The sequence below is a fragment of the Camponotus vicinus genome, unplaced genomic scaffold, assembly GCF_025532165.1.
Source record: "Camponotus vicinus isolate PSW18456_S1 unplaced genomic scaffold, iyCamVici1.0 SCAF_1, whole genome shotgun sequence".
Classification (NCBI taxonomy): Eukaryota; Metazoa; Arthropoda; class Insecta; order Hymenoptera; family Formicidae; genus Camponotus; species Camponotus vicinus.
This window is the reverse complement of record NW_028141945.1, coordinates 7,161,863-7,176,711: the sequence shown is the minus strand read 5'-3', so window position 1 is coordinate 7,176,711 and position 14,849 is coordinate 7,161,863. Positions and strand designations below refer to the sequence as shown.

The 14,849-nt window shown below is 25.5% G+C and overlaps 1 protein-coding gene across 5 annotated transcripts; it reads right to left on the bottom strand.

Annotated features, from left to right (window-relative positions):
- Positions 1-6,805: 6,805 nt before the first annotated feature.
- On the bottom strand, positions 6,806-14,697 carry LOC145970740 (uncharacterized). 5 transcript variants are annotated; one of them, XM_083097679.1, is made up of 10 exons: positions 14,504-14,696; positions 13,876-14,012; positions 13,647-13,792; positions 12,960-13,122; positions 12,273-12,528; positions 11,831-11,971; positions 10,495-11,738; positions 10,294-10,398; positions 9,562-9,620; positions 6,806-6,992 (listed from the first exon to the last, which is right to left on the bottom strand). In XM_083097679.1, exons 1-9 carry the CDS (start codon positions 14,526-14,528, stop codon positions 9,567-9,569), a joined length of 2,271 nt encoding a protein of 756 aa, XP_082953805.1. In that variant the 5' UTR covers positions 14,529-14,696; the 3' UTR covers positions 6,806-6,992; positions 9,562-9,566. The 5 variants fall into 5 exon arrangements, with proteins under 5 accessions (XP_082953805.1, XP_082953823.1, XP_082953793.1 ...); XM_083097697.1 differs by having other exon boundaries at positions 10,294-10,383; XM_083097689.1 differs by lacking the exon at positions 6,806-6,992 and adding an exon at positions 7,552-7,718 and having other exon boundaries at positions 14,504-14,697.
- Between the last annotated feature and the right edge of the window lie 152 nt (positions 14,698-14,849).

Below are 14,849 nucleotides of genomic sequence, written 5' to 3'. Positions count from 1 at the left end.
AAGAAAGCGTTTTAAGAAGAAACCAATATGTATTAAAGAGAGACATTTAAATATAAATTAAAATTTTTTATCATCTATCTTTAAATTTTATTTTGAATAATTGAATATGTTCGTAAAATGATTTATTCTTTTAATTAATCTTAAAACAAAAAAATAATAATTTAATATTTTTAATATTTTTAAAAATAATTTTAATCATTACTAATTATCCTTTTTAAAGAAAAGAGAATATTCAAACATATCATATAATTCTTGCTTAGCTCATTAGTTTTACTTTGATAAGGAAATTTTTAATGTACAAAAAGGCTATTGTGCATATACTGTGTGTATTGTATATATGAGTATATATATATATGTGTGTGCATGCATAATATTTATAATTATAAATATATAAGTTTTATGCAATGAGATATGTATACATATTTTTATCATAATTGCGATTTAGCGATAATCAAAACAAGTTTTATCAGTGCAATAAATGTCAATGTAAATAACTTTAAATAATAATGTTAAAAAATTAATCTGTTATCAACCAAAATTCCATTTTTAAAACAGATTTTATTACTTATATATTTTTTATATATTATAAAAAAATAATATATAAAACAAAAATTAATTAATTGTTAGGTATTAATAATTTATAGATAAATAATGGTCTATAACAATAATACTTCAATAATTTGATTAAATTAAGATTAATTCAAGACTTTTAAAAAGTAAAAATAATTGTGATGTGTGTGTGTATGTGTGTGTAAAGAAAGGGAGAGAGAAAAAAAGAGAAAGGAAAGAGAATCAATATAATTATGTGTAAAAATATTATTAACAATTATTAGTTAATAATTATTACCAACAATTAGTAGCAATTATGAGCAATTATAAAATTGTTATTAATTATAAGATTCTTTATATATTATAGAAAGGCCTGCGAATTAATGAATTAAAAATAAGTATAACAACATTTTTGTAAATAAAACGATTTAATTAAGAGCACGAAAGAGAGGGAAGTGTAAATGTTTATACCATGCGCATGGATGATTATAAATGCGTAAAAGAGCTTTTGTAAATTACTTTTCATGTTTCTTTCCCTGCATATGCACCTGTACGTGAAAAATGTATTAAAATGAAAAATAACAAATGGATTACACAATCTACAAATTATTTTGAATTAATTATTTAATTAAATCAATCCCTTTTTTTATTCGTCAAATGAGATAAATATGTGCACAAACATAGACATATAATACACATGCCCACATTTATATAATCACAATATCGATCGGTCATGTTATTAAAAGGCAAAGAAGAAAACTCTGTTTATTGATCCCCTCAGAAAATCCATCGTTAACGTTTCCTCGACGGAAGTTTTCCTGCGGAGAAGAGAAGAGAAGCAAAGTTTAAGCCTTCACTAAGGGCGAATAAAGTTACGCGGAACCACAAATTCCCAAGTACAACAAACGTAGAGATCCGGCGGATACATCAAGGCGCGAAAAGTCACGCAAATATTTGATGAGGTGCGAAGCGAGAGAAAATGCGAATAAGAATCTCGAAGTTAATTCGTCGATCGCTTTACTTATTCTAATGTACCAAAAATAAATCATCATTTTAACAATTAAATGAATAAAATAATATAAAAAGAAATTTCTTTCGCATATAGTTATTATAATATTTATTGAGATTTGTAGATTTAATTTTCTCAAGATTTGCAATAAAGTTAAAGAAATCTATTGCAAATTAGATAAATCGTGCGTGCATTTTGCTTATTTTAAAAAAATATAAAATTATTATAGAATTAATAACACAGGCCCACAAAAAAAAAAGTACCCTGTGCTGGCGATCTGACTAGGCTAGTCTTATGTATTTTGGCCCGCTGAATTCGAATCTGACGTCAGAATTGCTCCATCACGTCACAGTTTTTTTTAAATCTCAAAAATAGACGAAAATTTCGTAAAAATCGACATTCTAGGGTAATAAGACTGCGCTTCTTAAAGAAAAAATTACCAAAATCATATTTTAATGTATTTTCAGACATTATAAATCCAAATCCGACCTAAAATATAAACGTTGTGCTCAATTTTTTTTGTGTTCATTTTTTTTTTCAGGTTGTAACACCTAAAATTTACTGCAAACAGATTCTATTTATCAAGATGCGAAGATATTAAGATAGGTTTTTACCTCCAGATAGCACAATCTTTTTTTTCATGTACCTCTAGCGCTTTAAAGACATGAAAAGAGGTTTGTGACCTATATAAAGAAATTTCTGCATCTTATACGAACTCAACAGCTAGAAGCTGTAAGTTTCGAAAAAATTTTTCTCAAAATTTGGACTTGGAGAATATAAGATTAATTCTTTCCAATATAAGATTTATGAATAAACTAAAATCAAATATGGAATACGGAAGATTGCTACTTTTTCATGACAAATGTTAATGGAATCGATGGTATGATTGGTGTGACAAATCGGATTTGGATTTATAATGCCCGAAAATACATGGAAATATGATTTCGGTAACTTTTCCCTCAAGAAGCGCAGTCTTACTACCCTAGAATATCGATTTTTACGAAATTTTCGTCTTCCTCTTTTGAGATTTAAAAAAAACTGTGACGTGATGGAGCAATTCTGACGTCAGATTCGAATTCAGCGGGCCAAAATACATAAGACTAGCCTAGTCAGATCGCCAGCACAGGGTACTTTTTTTTTTGTGGGCCTGTGTAATCTAATTATCTTTATTATTGTGTGCTATATTCATTTGCAAGATGAATAATTCAAGACTGAGTTTTTTATTAACATATTTGGAAAGAATTTTCAACTATAATTATGATTCAGATAATTTTATTATTGATAATTATTTTTCATTGGTATAGTTTTTGTTGTCAATATATTTTTATAAATTATTAATATAATTATTAGCATAATTATATATATCTATTTACTTTTATTTATAATAAATTTTGATCTTGACGAAAGATCGAAGTACTAATCAGTCATAAAATAATCAATAATTTTAAACTAATTTAAAACTAATTGATTTATACTTTTGTAAATTAAACTTCGAGATGATAAATGTATAATACAAAAATTTATTTCTTGTTATAAATTTTAAATAGATTGCTGCCATCGAATTAATTCGCATTAACGTCAGAATAATCAAGATAATATGCCCGTCAAATTCATTTTTAATACCACTTCAACATCGCGAATCTCGCGAATTCGCGCTTTTTCCCACGCTGGCAGATTTTTCCGATTTTCGTGGTTGTAGCTGACAGACGAGGTGGAGATTTCCAGATCGCGAATAAATTTCACAGGCCTGTCTATCTCGCAAACAAATGTTCGCAGATTGTGAGAATCAAGTTTCATGATTATTCTCATAAATTTATCGATCATATGTTGTTTTCGTCTATATTTTTAACAATAAAGACTAATATAGTTACATAATGTACTAAAATAGTAAAATAAAAAATATTAAAAAATAACCGAGAATTAAATTACATGAATTACAATATATATTTGATATTTTTAATAATTTTTATAATGATCAAAATACACAAATAATATATTGTGACTGCTAACTTAAAAATTGGATATCTTGGAAATTTAATTTTGAAATAGGCATGTATTATAATATTTTGTTCTCAGAAATTTGTCGTCCTAATATAAAATTCTATCGTGAAAAAAATATTCATTTAAAGAAAAGTATTAAAATATTTCGTGTATGTGTAGATAAAGAAAGAATCATTTATATTATTGTTTAGGGAACAATGGACAACATTTTGAACATTTGTTATAATAAATGATTAATAAATAAATTCTACTCCAAAACGTATCTTTGTATGTTAAACATTTTTAACCTAAAATTTCCAAGTGGGATTTCTCGAAAAATATTCACTTAAATTAAAAAAAAGAAAGAGAATTGTACAGAGAATCAAAAAACTTTTAAAATGATATACCATTTGATCTCTATTGTCATTTAAGATTTTTGAAGGAGTAGCTACCCGACGAAGGGGATGGAAAAATTTCGTTACAATTAATGTAATGTACTTAAATGTCTCCCTCGAAAACAAAATTGATGTCTTTTGGCATTTTTCGCAAAAAATAGTCGTTCATGAAATAAACGGGAAAGTTTTAAAATAAACACCTTGTATAATGAGAGAGATTTTACTTATATACTTACATATATCTATTTTTTTATAATCTCATAATATTACACGTTAACACTTTTCTGTATATTTTCTTTTGACCTATCGCATGATATAGTATATTTTATTAAAGATCAAAAAACAAGAATCATTATTTTAAACTGAGATTACACCATAGGATCTTATATAGCAATTTATGGATCGGAAGACAGGAAGGCAATTATTATTAATTGCCCTAATATAATGCGAAAGGCAACTCAATCTATCTGTCAAGGAACAGACGTTCTGTTCAAGACGTCTAACGTCACAAGCAAATCCGAGATCGTAATTAGCAGGATATATACGCTCTCTTACCCTCACCGCTCTCCCGCATGCCAATCTGTTCCTTCAAAGGGAGACTGGTCTGATTCTGTTGCTGTCGCAGACAGGATCAGATTCCAGGCTGCTAATATCATGGAAGATATTCGTCAAACATAGTATTCGTCCGCTATATATTCGCAAATCTCACTTATTAATTCTCAGAATTTTATAATAAAATACTCTAAGAATTATAGTATCCACTTAAAAAGACACATTTAAAATGTGAAAGGAAACGCAAATACCTTTTTTTCATCAAATAATATTATCATCTAAACTATAACAATGTTCAGTAAACAATAAAATAATTATATAGTTATATTCATGGATGTGAATAAGTGAAGATATTTTATAGAAATATTTTTCTCAAAGCATAGAAATGTTCACGAGAAATTGAGAACTCGAGAAAAACCCGTTTCATCAGCTTTATTAGCGCGGAAAGAAATTGTGGAGAAAGATCTATTCTCCAAATGGTCCATATATGTGCAGATAAAAACTTATGTTAGTTGGAGAGCTGATATATATTTATTCGAATGCTATAGATTTCTTGTGCACTTTGCCGTAAGTCAATCCTCAATTGTCATCATCCCTTTGTGATTCAACGATATTCTCGATTTTCTTCGTCTGCAGTTTTGTAGACGAAGAAGACTCGAATGAACATTCACGAAGTTTCTTCATGCTATATATCGATTCTTATCGATATGTATTTTTCCGCGAGAAACTGCAAGATTGACGATGATGATTCAAAGACAGAAAAAGAATCGTGAGTATAAATAAAAATTAAAGAAGATAAAATAAGCTTTGTATGTGTACATAGATGCAGTTTAGTTGTAATTTATATATTTATAAATAATGCAATAAATTGTTATATATTAAATTATCGGAAGAGTTTGTGCAACTGCATTCTTTGTCATAAAATCCGCATAAATTTTCCTGTTATTTAATATATTATTTAATAATATTGTTAATAATAATATTTGTAATAGTACATAATAATAATTAATTTATATAATCAATGATTTTTTTTTAATTTATCGTTATAATTAATAAAATACATCACTAATAAATATTAAAAATAATAGCTGAATTTTTTAATTCTATTGTATTAAATAAGAAACTTTGCAGCATCAATGTCTCCCTTAAGAGATAGACATTTTCACAATTTTTCGTCGTAAACAAATTTCTCTACAAGGAAAAGTCGGTAGTGGGAAATCAGCCAGCATTTCATAGAATCTTTCGTACAACTCGGCAAAGTTCCGACTAAGAACTTTCTTCAAGCCGCTAATCGAAGCGACTGCGTAAACAAACGTGAAAACACAACAGCTAGTGTACCGAAAGGCAAATCAAGACTATAAATTTTTCTTGTATCTATTATTAGTACAAAAGCAATCTTTTTGCCGGTAAGATAAATTTATTTTCTTAAAAAAAGAATGTATGTATGCATCTGCTTGTATATGTATACATATATCTCTAATTCTGAAATATCTGTCCTATTCAAAATGAGATACTTTCTTTCTCTTTTTTTCTCTTTCTATTTATGTGTGTGTAAATATAGCATTATATAATATTCAAATATAACTATATTAAAATATTATTAAAAATAATATTAAAATATAATTATATCATATTTTAATAACTATATGTATATATGTGTGTGTGTGTGTGTGTGTGTGTGTGTGTGTAATTTAAAGATATATTAATTAAATGAGAAATAGAAATAGTCTTTTAGAGAAGGAGGGGGGAGAGAGAGAGAGAGAGAGAGAGACATAATAAACATTTCGCAACATATGATCGAAATACGACATGTTATACTATATATATATATACATACATACATACATACATACATATATAGTAGCAATGCAATTATATACAGATCATGAATTAAAGATGGGAAAGTAAACCACAGATGTTAATGTAAAAGCGTCACGACGCCTTTCGTGTCATCTTTCGCCGAATAGTCGAAGATTTTGATAGAATGCATTTTAATGCGAAATTTGCATAATCGCTCGAATTCACGTGCAATGCGCACGTGATGCAGCTGAATAAAGAACCTGAACCACACTAAAGCTTTCTTCCCTACCACATTCGTTCCATCCAACTCTCTCAATTCTCTTTCCACGTTATTCTTTCATTTATTAGAAAAATAGAGAATCAACTGCTTTATTGATCCGAAAATGCTAGAATTTATAATACTAAAATAAAAAAGAATTGTGCAGAATTAAACTTATTATGTGGTTAGTATTTTTATTTGTATTACTGTATAATTGTTGAAAAATAATCTGAGTAAATTTAAATGAATATAATGCATAGATGAAAATAAAAATTTTATATAACATATATTTTGTTATACATATACATAAATGCCAAAGTTTCGTGATAATTTTTAAATATTACATACATTTTCTTTTTTTTTAATTTCTTTATTCTTTATATAAACTTCTATTTTTAAGAGTGTCAATTAGTCGTAGAAAATCGATTTGTTTATCACTGCTGAGATTCTGAAAATGATAAACAAAACAAATTAATGACTACAGATTCAGTATCTTATTCGAAAATAGCATTGTCAAGCGTCGCAAAATACAATCACAAAATTTGTGTAAATATTGTAATTGCTGTTTACTCCATCATATATTATATAATTAATTTTCTAACTGCAAAATTGCAAATCCTATTTATTATATATATATTTAAGCATTCCAAATAATTTGGAAAATAATTTTTAGAATTAAGAATTTTTGAAGAACATTCTGTTTTATAATATAAATTCTATTTTATAAATTATAAAATGTATATAAATTCTATTATATATTTTTATTATATAATTTTATATAAATATATATATAAATTCTATTTTATAAAAAATATTTATTATATATGAAATAAAAAAATCTCTTTTTCTCTCTTTCTATCTCTCTGATAGGATTTTTTGAAATTATAAAGTTTTTCTTAACTTAAATTTCTAAAATAAAAAAAATTAAAATTTTCTAAATAACAAAAGCTTATTTTATTGTAATTGATTATTATTGATTATTACTCATCCATTCTAATTTTATCTCATAAATTGCGTGTTGCAATAAAGATATATGTGATTAACCATATCAAAAGGATATTCTATATAAACAAACTTCCTCTTATTATGTGAATACACATTGCACACATATAATATAAAAGTCATATATATATAATGTTTCTTCATAATACTTTTTAATTAAAATATAATTTACCTAAAACAAAAGGATATTAATAAAGCAATAATTTTCCTGTATTCTGTTTTATTATTATCATTTTATTATATATATTTTTCAAATATTATATTACATATATTATTATTTTCTTATTTTTTCATCTATTTTTTAATTTAACGCGCTTTGCACTTTATTTAAAATAAATGATTTAGAACATATCGATTCATAATTCATGAACGTGTAAGCATTCGTCTCATTAAGACAGAATTTATACGATGATACGATTTTGTTTTTCGAATTCACTTATCGTTATTCGCCAATTAATATAATTTAAAAAAGTACCAAAAAAGTTTTACTGTTTTTAAGAGCTTTAAGAATTTTTTAGTGACAAAAACATTATTCTTTAAATGCATAATTGATATCAATAAAATAAAATATTATTTTATGTAAAAATACATATCTTTCTTTTACAGAAATCAGAAGTTGTAGATTACAGAATCAAAGTAATTTTTTTCACAATTTTTTGAAAAAATAAAATAATATTAATAATATTAAATAAATAAATAATATTAAATAAATAAAATAATATTAATATTTGTTTCTATAAAGTTTAAATTTTAATTTTGTATTAAGCATTACGTATGAAGGTGTCATAAAAAAAAGAAACAAAATATATATTATATATTGTATATATTATGGACAATGTTATGCCTAATAAATAATGTTATTTATACTTATTTACATATATTATTCATTTACCGAAAAAAAGCTTATTATGAATTATAAATTATTTTTCCGGTTTTGAAATCCTATATATTATGCTATAATACAATTCTTATGTTCTTTATTGAACTTTTTTTTATATTATTTTAAGAAGAGGAATGTATATATATGATATATATGTGTATATATATGTGTGTGTGTGTGTGTGTGTGTGTGTGTGTGTGTGTGTGTGTGTAAATTGTTCAAAATAATTAGGACTCATATTTTACAATAGAGATTTCGTAATACATGTACAGGAGGTAGACAAAATAATATGAACATCTGAAAAATACACTATATTTGTTTTTTAATAAGGTGTTGGGTCACTAAACAGCCTTCAATAGTTTCAATTCTCCTTGGAATAGAATCATACAATTTTTGAATAGTCTCCAGTGGAATATTGTCCCATTCTTTTATCAAAATATCTGTCAATTGCTTAAAGCAATGTTGGAGGAGAGAATCTGTTTTCAAGATTGAACTTTTCTAGCTGTGTATGGATGTGTTACACATCTTGAAAAATGACATTACTTAATAAAAGAACAATGTGGGACAATATTCTACTGGAGACTATTCAAAAATTGTATGATTCTATTCCAAGGAGAATTGAAGCTATATTAAAGGCAATTGGTGGCCAAATATCTTATTAATAAACAAATATAGTACTATTTTTGAGGTGTTCACATTATTTTGTCTACCTCCTGTATATTACAAATACTCTTTTTTTAATATATTTTTTTTAATTATGTTATCATGACGGATGACGATACGCGAATAGATATTATATGCATGTGTGTGTATGCGCATGAATATTAATTTTAAATTACAATTAAAATGAAAATTTTACATATAAATATAAATATATAAATCAAATTTAGATTCTTTAAAAAGATATTCTTTAAAAAGATATTAAATAAAATGTATTAAATGAAATTTTTTGTTGAATTATTTTATGATATGTTTAAATATTTTATTTGTTTACATAATCTGCTTTTATGAAAGATAAATGCTAAAATAAATTTTTTAAATATAGTACTAATAACTTGAGAATATTTTTAAAGAAATGTCTCAATTATTTTAAACTTTATAATTATAAACTCTTTCTTATAATAAAATTACATACTTGAATCACAAGACAAAGTCATCCGCTTTCAGAATCTTCTCAGGGATCATAATGGATTTCTAAATTAATTATAAAAATTATTAAATCTTCTTATATATAGATTATCTATTTTTTTAATATATATATATATATATATATATATATATATATATATATATATATATATATATATTGTTATGTACCTATTTTAAAATTTTTAAATTATTTATATTAAAGAAAATAAATATATAGCAGTGTATACGCACGCACATAAAAAAATTAAAATATATAAATATATAATTAAATGATATATATAAGATTTCTCATTTTAATTGAGCTTGAATATTTTGTAAATAACACATTATCATGATAAATGTTTCAGACAAAGACTGCGCTCTATCAGTGAATTTCAGAATGCAACCAAAATTAGAATGATTCCATTAAAAAAAAACTAGGTTGATCTTTATATGACCTCAACATTTATACCCAAGATTATACTCTATCATTTTTTCCCCTTTGAACCAAACAATTTTGTCTGAAACATACACACACACACACACATTTCCCATCATAATATGTTATTTACATAATATTCAAGATGAGCAATTAAAATCAAACACTGTATATATACATACACACACACACACACACATACATATATGTGTACATAACATATATGTGTGTGTGTATTTATTACATTAATACATACTTAATAATATTACATTAAAAATATTGTATAAAATTCTTACAAACCTTAATAAATCTTTTACCACGTGGTATATCTTTCCGCAATATCTCATTTGTAAATCCTTGGTTTAGATATTTGTCGTACCAGTTAGTTCCCTGTAAACTCATAGACTATATTTAATTAAATATCACTGACTATATTTTATAAATATAATAGTACATTATATAGACCAATATAATTATTTTAATTATTACTAATTAACTTACTGCTTTTTGAGATTCATCTTTTCTTTCATCCTTCTTTTGTATTTTATTTTCTTTTACTTTTATATTTTCAGATTTACAGGCTGAATCTAATTTTTGTTCTTTCAATGAATTTTGTGATTCTTCAACTGTAAAGCAATACTTTCCTAACATATTTTTTTCCTTTCCTTGCCGTACATACATTTCATTTTTATCAATTTCCTCTAGTGATACAATTCGTGGGTATATCGCGGAATTTTTAGAACTTTCCCTTCTCGCACTTTCAGATTTATCATTAATATCATTTAAATTGTCATTTTCAATAATCAAATTTTCTTTACAATTAAAATTATTACTTTCAAAAGTCGAACTATTATTTTTATTTATAAACATATTTCCCAGTTGTTGAAAATTGTATTTATTTTCTTCTTTTCTTTTATAATCTTGTGCAAGAATCGAACTATTTTCTGCAAACTCCTTCTTTTCTTGTAGTTCACTATTTTCTTCTTCCATGGCAAAATTATTTAAACTATTATTTTCATTAAATTTACAAGTATCGACAGTAGTAAGGATTTGCTTATTATTACTTTTAGCAGACGAAATGTTATTCACTTTTTCTTCTAAAGAATTACAACTCTCAGGAATAATTTGAGGTTGTTTATTGACCTTTCTAGAAACAATATTGCTTACAAAATTACTCTTATTGTTATTAAAAACATTATTTTGTTGATTTTCGTTAAAAAAATTGATATTTTTTAAATTATTTTCGTCGTTTTGAATTTTCATTCCTATATCATCATTACTGATGCTAAAAATATTACTTTGCTCATTCTCGTCAGAAAAAAGAGTTTTTTTCAAAATGTGTTCATTATTTTGAGAGTCACATGTCTCGGGAATTATTTTCCGTTTATTTTCTCTATTATCAGCATTCTGCTTGTCTTTTATCGCAATATTACTTTCACTAGCGTTATATATACTTTGTTTGTTCTCGTCAGAAAAATTAATTTGTTTTGAAACATTTTTATTATTTGGAGAATTGCAAGTTTCAGGAATAATATTTCTTTCGATTGGTCTCTTAGCAGCATTCTCAACATCCTGCGTATCCTCGATTATCGTATCGGATGGAGAAAGTATTTGCGTCTTTAATTTTACAAATGTAGCAAAATCGAATTTGGGATTACAATACATTGTCGTGGAGCAATACAGAATTGCAAGAGGAATTTCTGTATCAGAAATCATTCTACGTTTGACAGCTTGTAACTTGCAATCTATAATATTAACAAAAATTATTCTATGTATTATTCTATTCACTACTCTCTCTCCCATTTTTCCCTTATAATAATATAATTCAATCACTTACAAATGACAGGATAATCAACTGCAATAACTTGAGTTAATTGTGAAGAATCATTAGCAGGTTGCTGTATAACAATAGCATTTTTTGCAGTGAGATCTCGGGGTCTTAAGGGTCTTCTTGTGGGATATACACATGATTTACCACCTGAAATATATAACCTTACTTTAAAATATTTATAAACTGATAAGAAAAAGTACTAAGTGTATAAGAGTGTATAAGAGATAAACATAAAAAATTAAACGTTAAAAGAAAAGAGTTTAAACATAATTATATTATAAGATGTTAAAATAATTAAAAATCTAGAAAATTAATTATACAATAAAAAAAAGTACTTAATATTATAACAGATTATGTTATTTATCATATATTTAAGTTTTTTCTTATTTCAATATACAAAATTACATTTGCACCATACAAAACTCACAGAATTAATAGATTTTGTTACCTGCTGCATTAATTAATAGCACATATGCGAAATATTGCTTCGGGCAAAAATGCACAAACGACAAACCCTTGAATAGTGTTTTACGTTTTTCGTTCGGTAGAAACAATTTCGAACAAACTTTTAGCCATTCCTCTTTTACTTGCGGTAGAAAATCTTCAATTTTTGGTAATTCTTTGAAATCTTTGATAGCTATATTTACTGCTTCCCAATATGTAATTGTGACAATAGACTTAGCAGAAGCCAATGCACAAGCTAACTGCACACAAAAGAAATGCAAGTGAAAATCAACAAAGAAATTTTCTTTGGCTTTCCTAATTGTTTTATATTTTTGTAAATAAAATTTCTTGTAATTTTTTGTTCAATGTAAAAAGTCAACATAGAATTAAAACTAATACTCACAATAATATCAAACAATATATTTTTAAGGTACGTTTTAAAACTATACATATATGTATATCTGGTTTAAAAGAAGATCTAGTTTAAATAGACATATATTGCATATTAAACAAATCTAATATATAAAATCATACTGTAGTAAACTTCTTAAACTAAACTTTTTAGACTTAATTTTAAGCAAAAATTTTTTTTAACTTCTTTTGTTCGAAAAATACACTTTCAAAAAGTCTTTTAAATAATTATAATTTTCAATAATTAAAAAAATATATGAGAAATTATAGAAAATCTTACTTTTGTGGTAAATAGAACGCTTTTAGCTACTGTCAAGTGTGTGCAGGAATTGTCCCAAGTTTCAGCTAAACTTGCTCCCAAATAATCCACAATATCCTTTAATCTCTTTGTATCTTCATCATTTAAACCAGATCTCACAATCACAAATAAATGGTACAATGCGCTGCAAAAATAAATTTATTATAAAAATTAATCAGTCAAAAAAATTAAAAAGAAATATTATATAAAAATTAAATAGTTTTAAGTATAAAAATTAATAATTTTAAGTTATGTAACATCTATTTAAATAGTATATGTTATTATTGCATTATTAGTGTATCACTATATTTGATGCACAATTTACAGATAAATGCCTAAAGAGATATTAATAAGATGACATTTATTTAATAATTTCTTTTTTGCTAAACATTGTAGACAAAAATGATTCGGATATTTTCCATTAAGATTTATTCATTTTCATTAAGAAATAATGCTATGTAATTCATGGGTGCAAATTATGATACATCCTGTATACATACATATGTATATGCAAATATAAATAAGTTTGTAAACATAAATAAAAAAATTGTGCAATAAGACATCGTCTTTATAAAACATAAATAAATATAATATATATATATATATATATGAAGATACAAAGAGATTTGATAGAATCTATAGATTCTATCAAATCTATGAAATTCTTACACAAAGGTATATTTCTGGCCAAATTGCACCACATCACCAGATTTTAATATAAATTTATCATTTGTAGATAGTCTTTTCTCCTCCCCATCTCTTATAATAATTGTTCCATATTTAGATACATTACTGATAATACATTTATATTGTGTCTAAAAAAATTTAACATTTTTAATATTTTTTGAAAGAGAACAAATTAGAGCGAATTGGCACAGATTAATAAGAACAAATTTACGTCTGATTCTCTTGTTGATTCCACAGAAATTTCTGCATGGAATTCACTAATGCTGGCATCTTCCTTTAACTTGATGTCACTTTGATGTGATTTGCCAAAGGATTTCTTCTGATTTGGCAAGATGTAGACACAAAGACCTACGAGAATAAATTGTTAATTTTCAACATTTGTTATTAATAATATAAATGCATATACAAGAATCATTAAAATATAAGATGATAAAATTATAAAACAGGTTTAAAATTTTTCAAATCATACATTGGAGATTCTAATTAATTTATCATCTCACTTTTTAGCTTTACATATAACTGAATTCTTATTTCTCTAACAACACACAAGTCCAAAAGACGTCCTTAGAATATCTAGAGGACAGCCAAAGGATATTTTATGTCCTCTGGATGTCCTCTCGATGATCTCTGGACATCTTTTGGACATGTGTGTTGTTAGGGTTATTATTTACTATACATACATATTTGCTTCTTATTTATTTAGTTATAAAAATTGAGAATTAAAAGAAGTCTAAACTTTATATTTTAATAAAATATTAAAAATTTGAATATAAAAAACTTCATTTCTAACCATACACACACACACACACACACACACATATATATATATATATATATACCTTCGCTTCCTTTAAGACACCACATGTTGAAAATATCACAAACATCAAATATAATTCAATGTATATAAACTCGCAAACAAAGTAGGAGGTAATAATATTTTAATTTTATGAAATATTTTATCTTTCTCTCAAAACATTCATTACAGAGTGCCAGTACTGGAAATCTAGGGTGCATTCGTTTATGCAGTCACTGCCGCAAATGTCATTTGTTTATCTATAGTTTACATCACGTACACTATAGATAAACGAATGACATCTGCGGCAGCGACTGCGTAAACGAACGCACCCAACAGTTGGGCAACATTACTAGTTTTCCGATGTAATTTGACGCTGATTGGTCGGACCT

Coding starts and splice junctions, on each gene's coding strand:
- LOC145970740 (XM_083097667.1), bottom strand. CDS start 14,528: ATGTGGTGTCTTAAAGGAAGCGAAG. Junction 13,123..13,646: donor GGCCAGAAATATACCTTTGT/GTAAGAATTTCA, acceptor TTATTTTTGCAG/CGCATTGTACCATTTATTTG. Junction 10,399..10,494: donor AAGATGAATCTCAAAAAGCA/GTAAGTTAATTA, acceptor AATTAAATATAG/TCTATGAGTTTACAGGGAAC.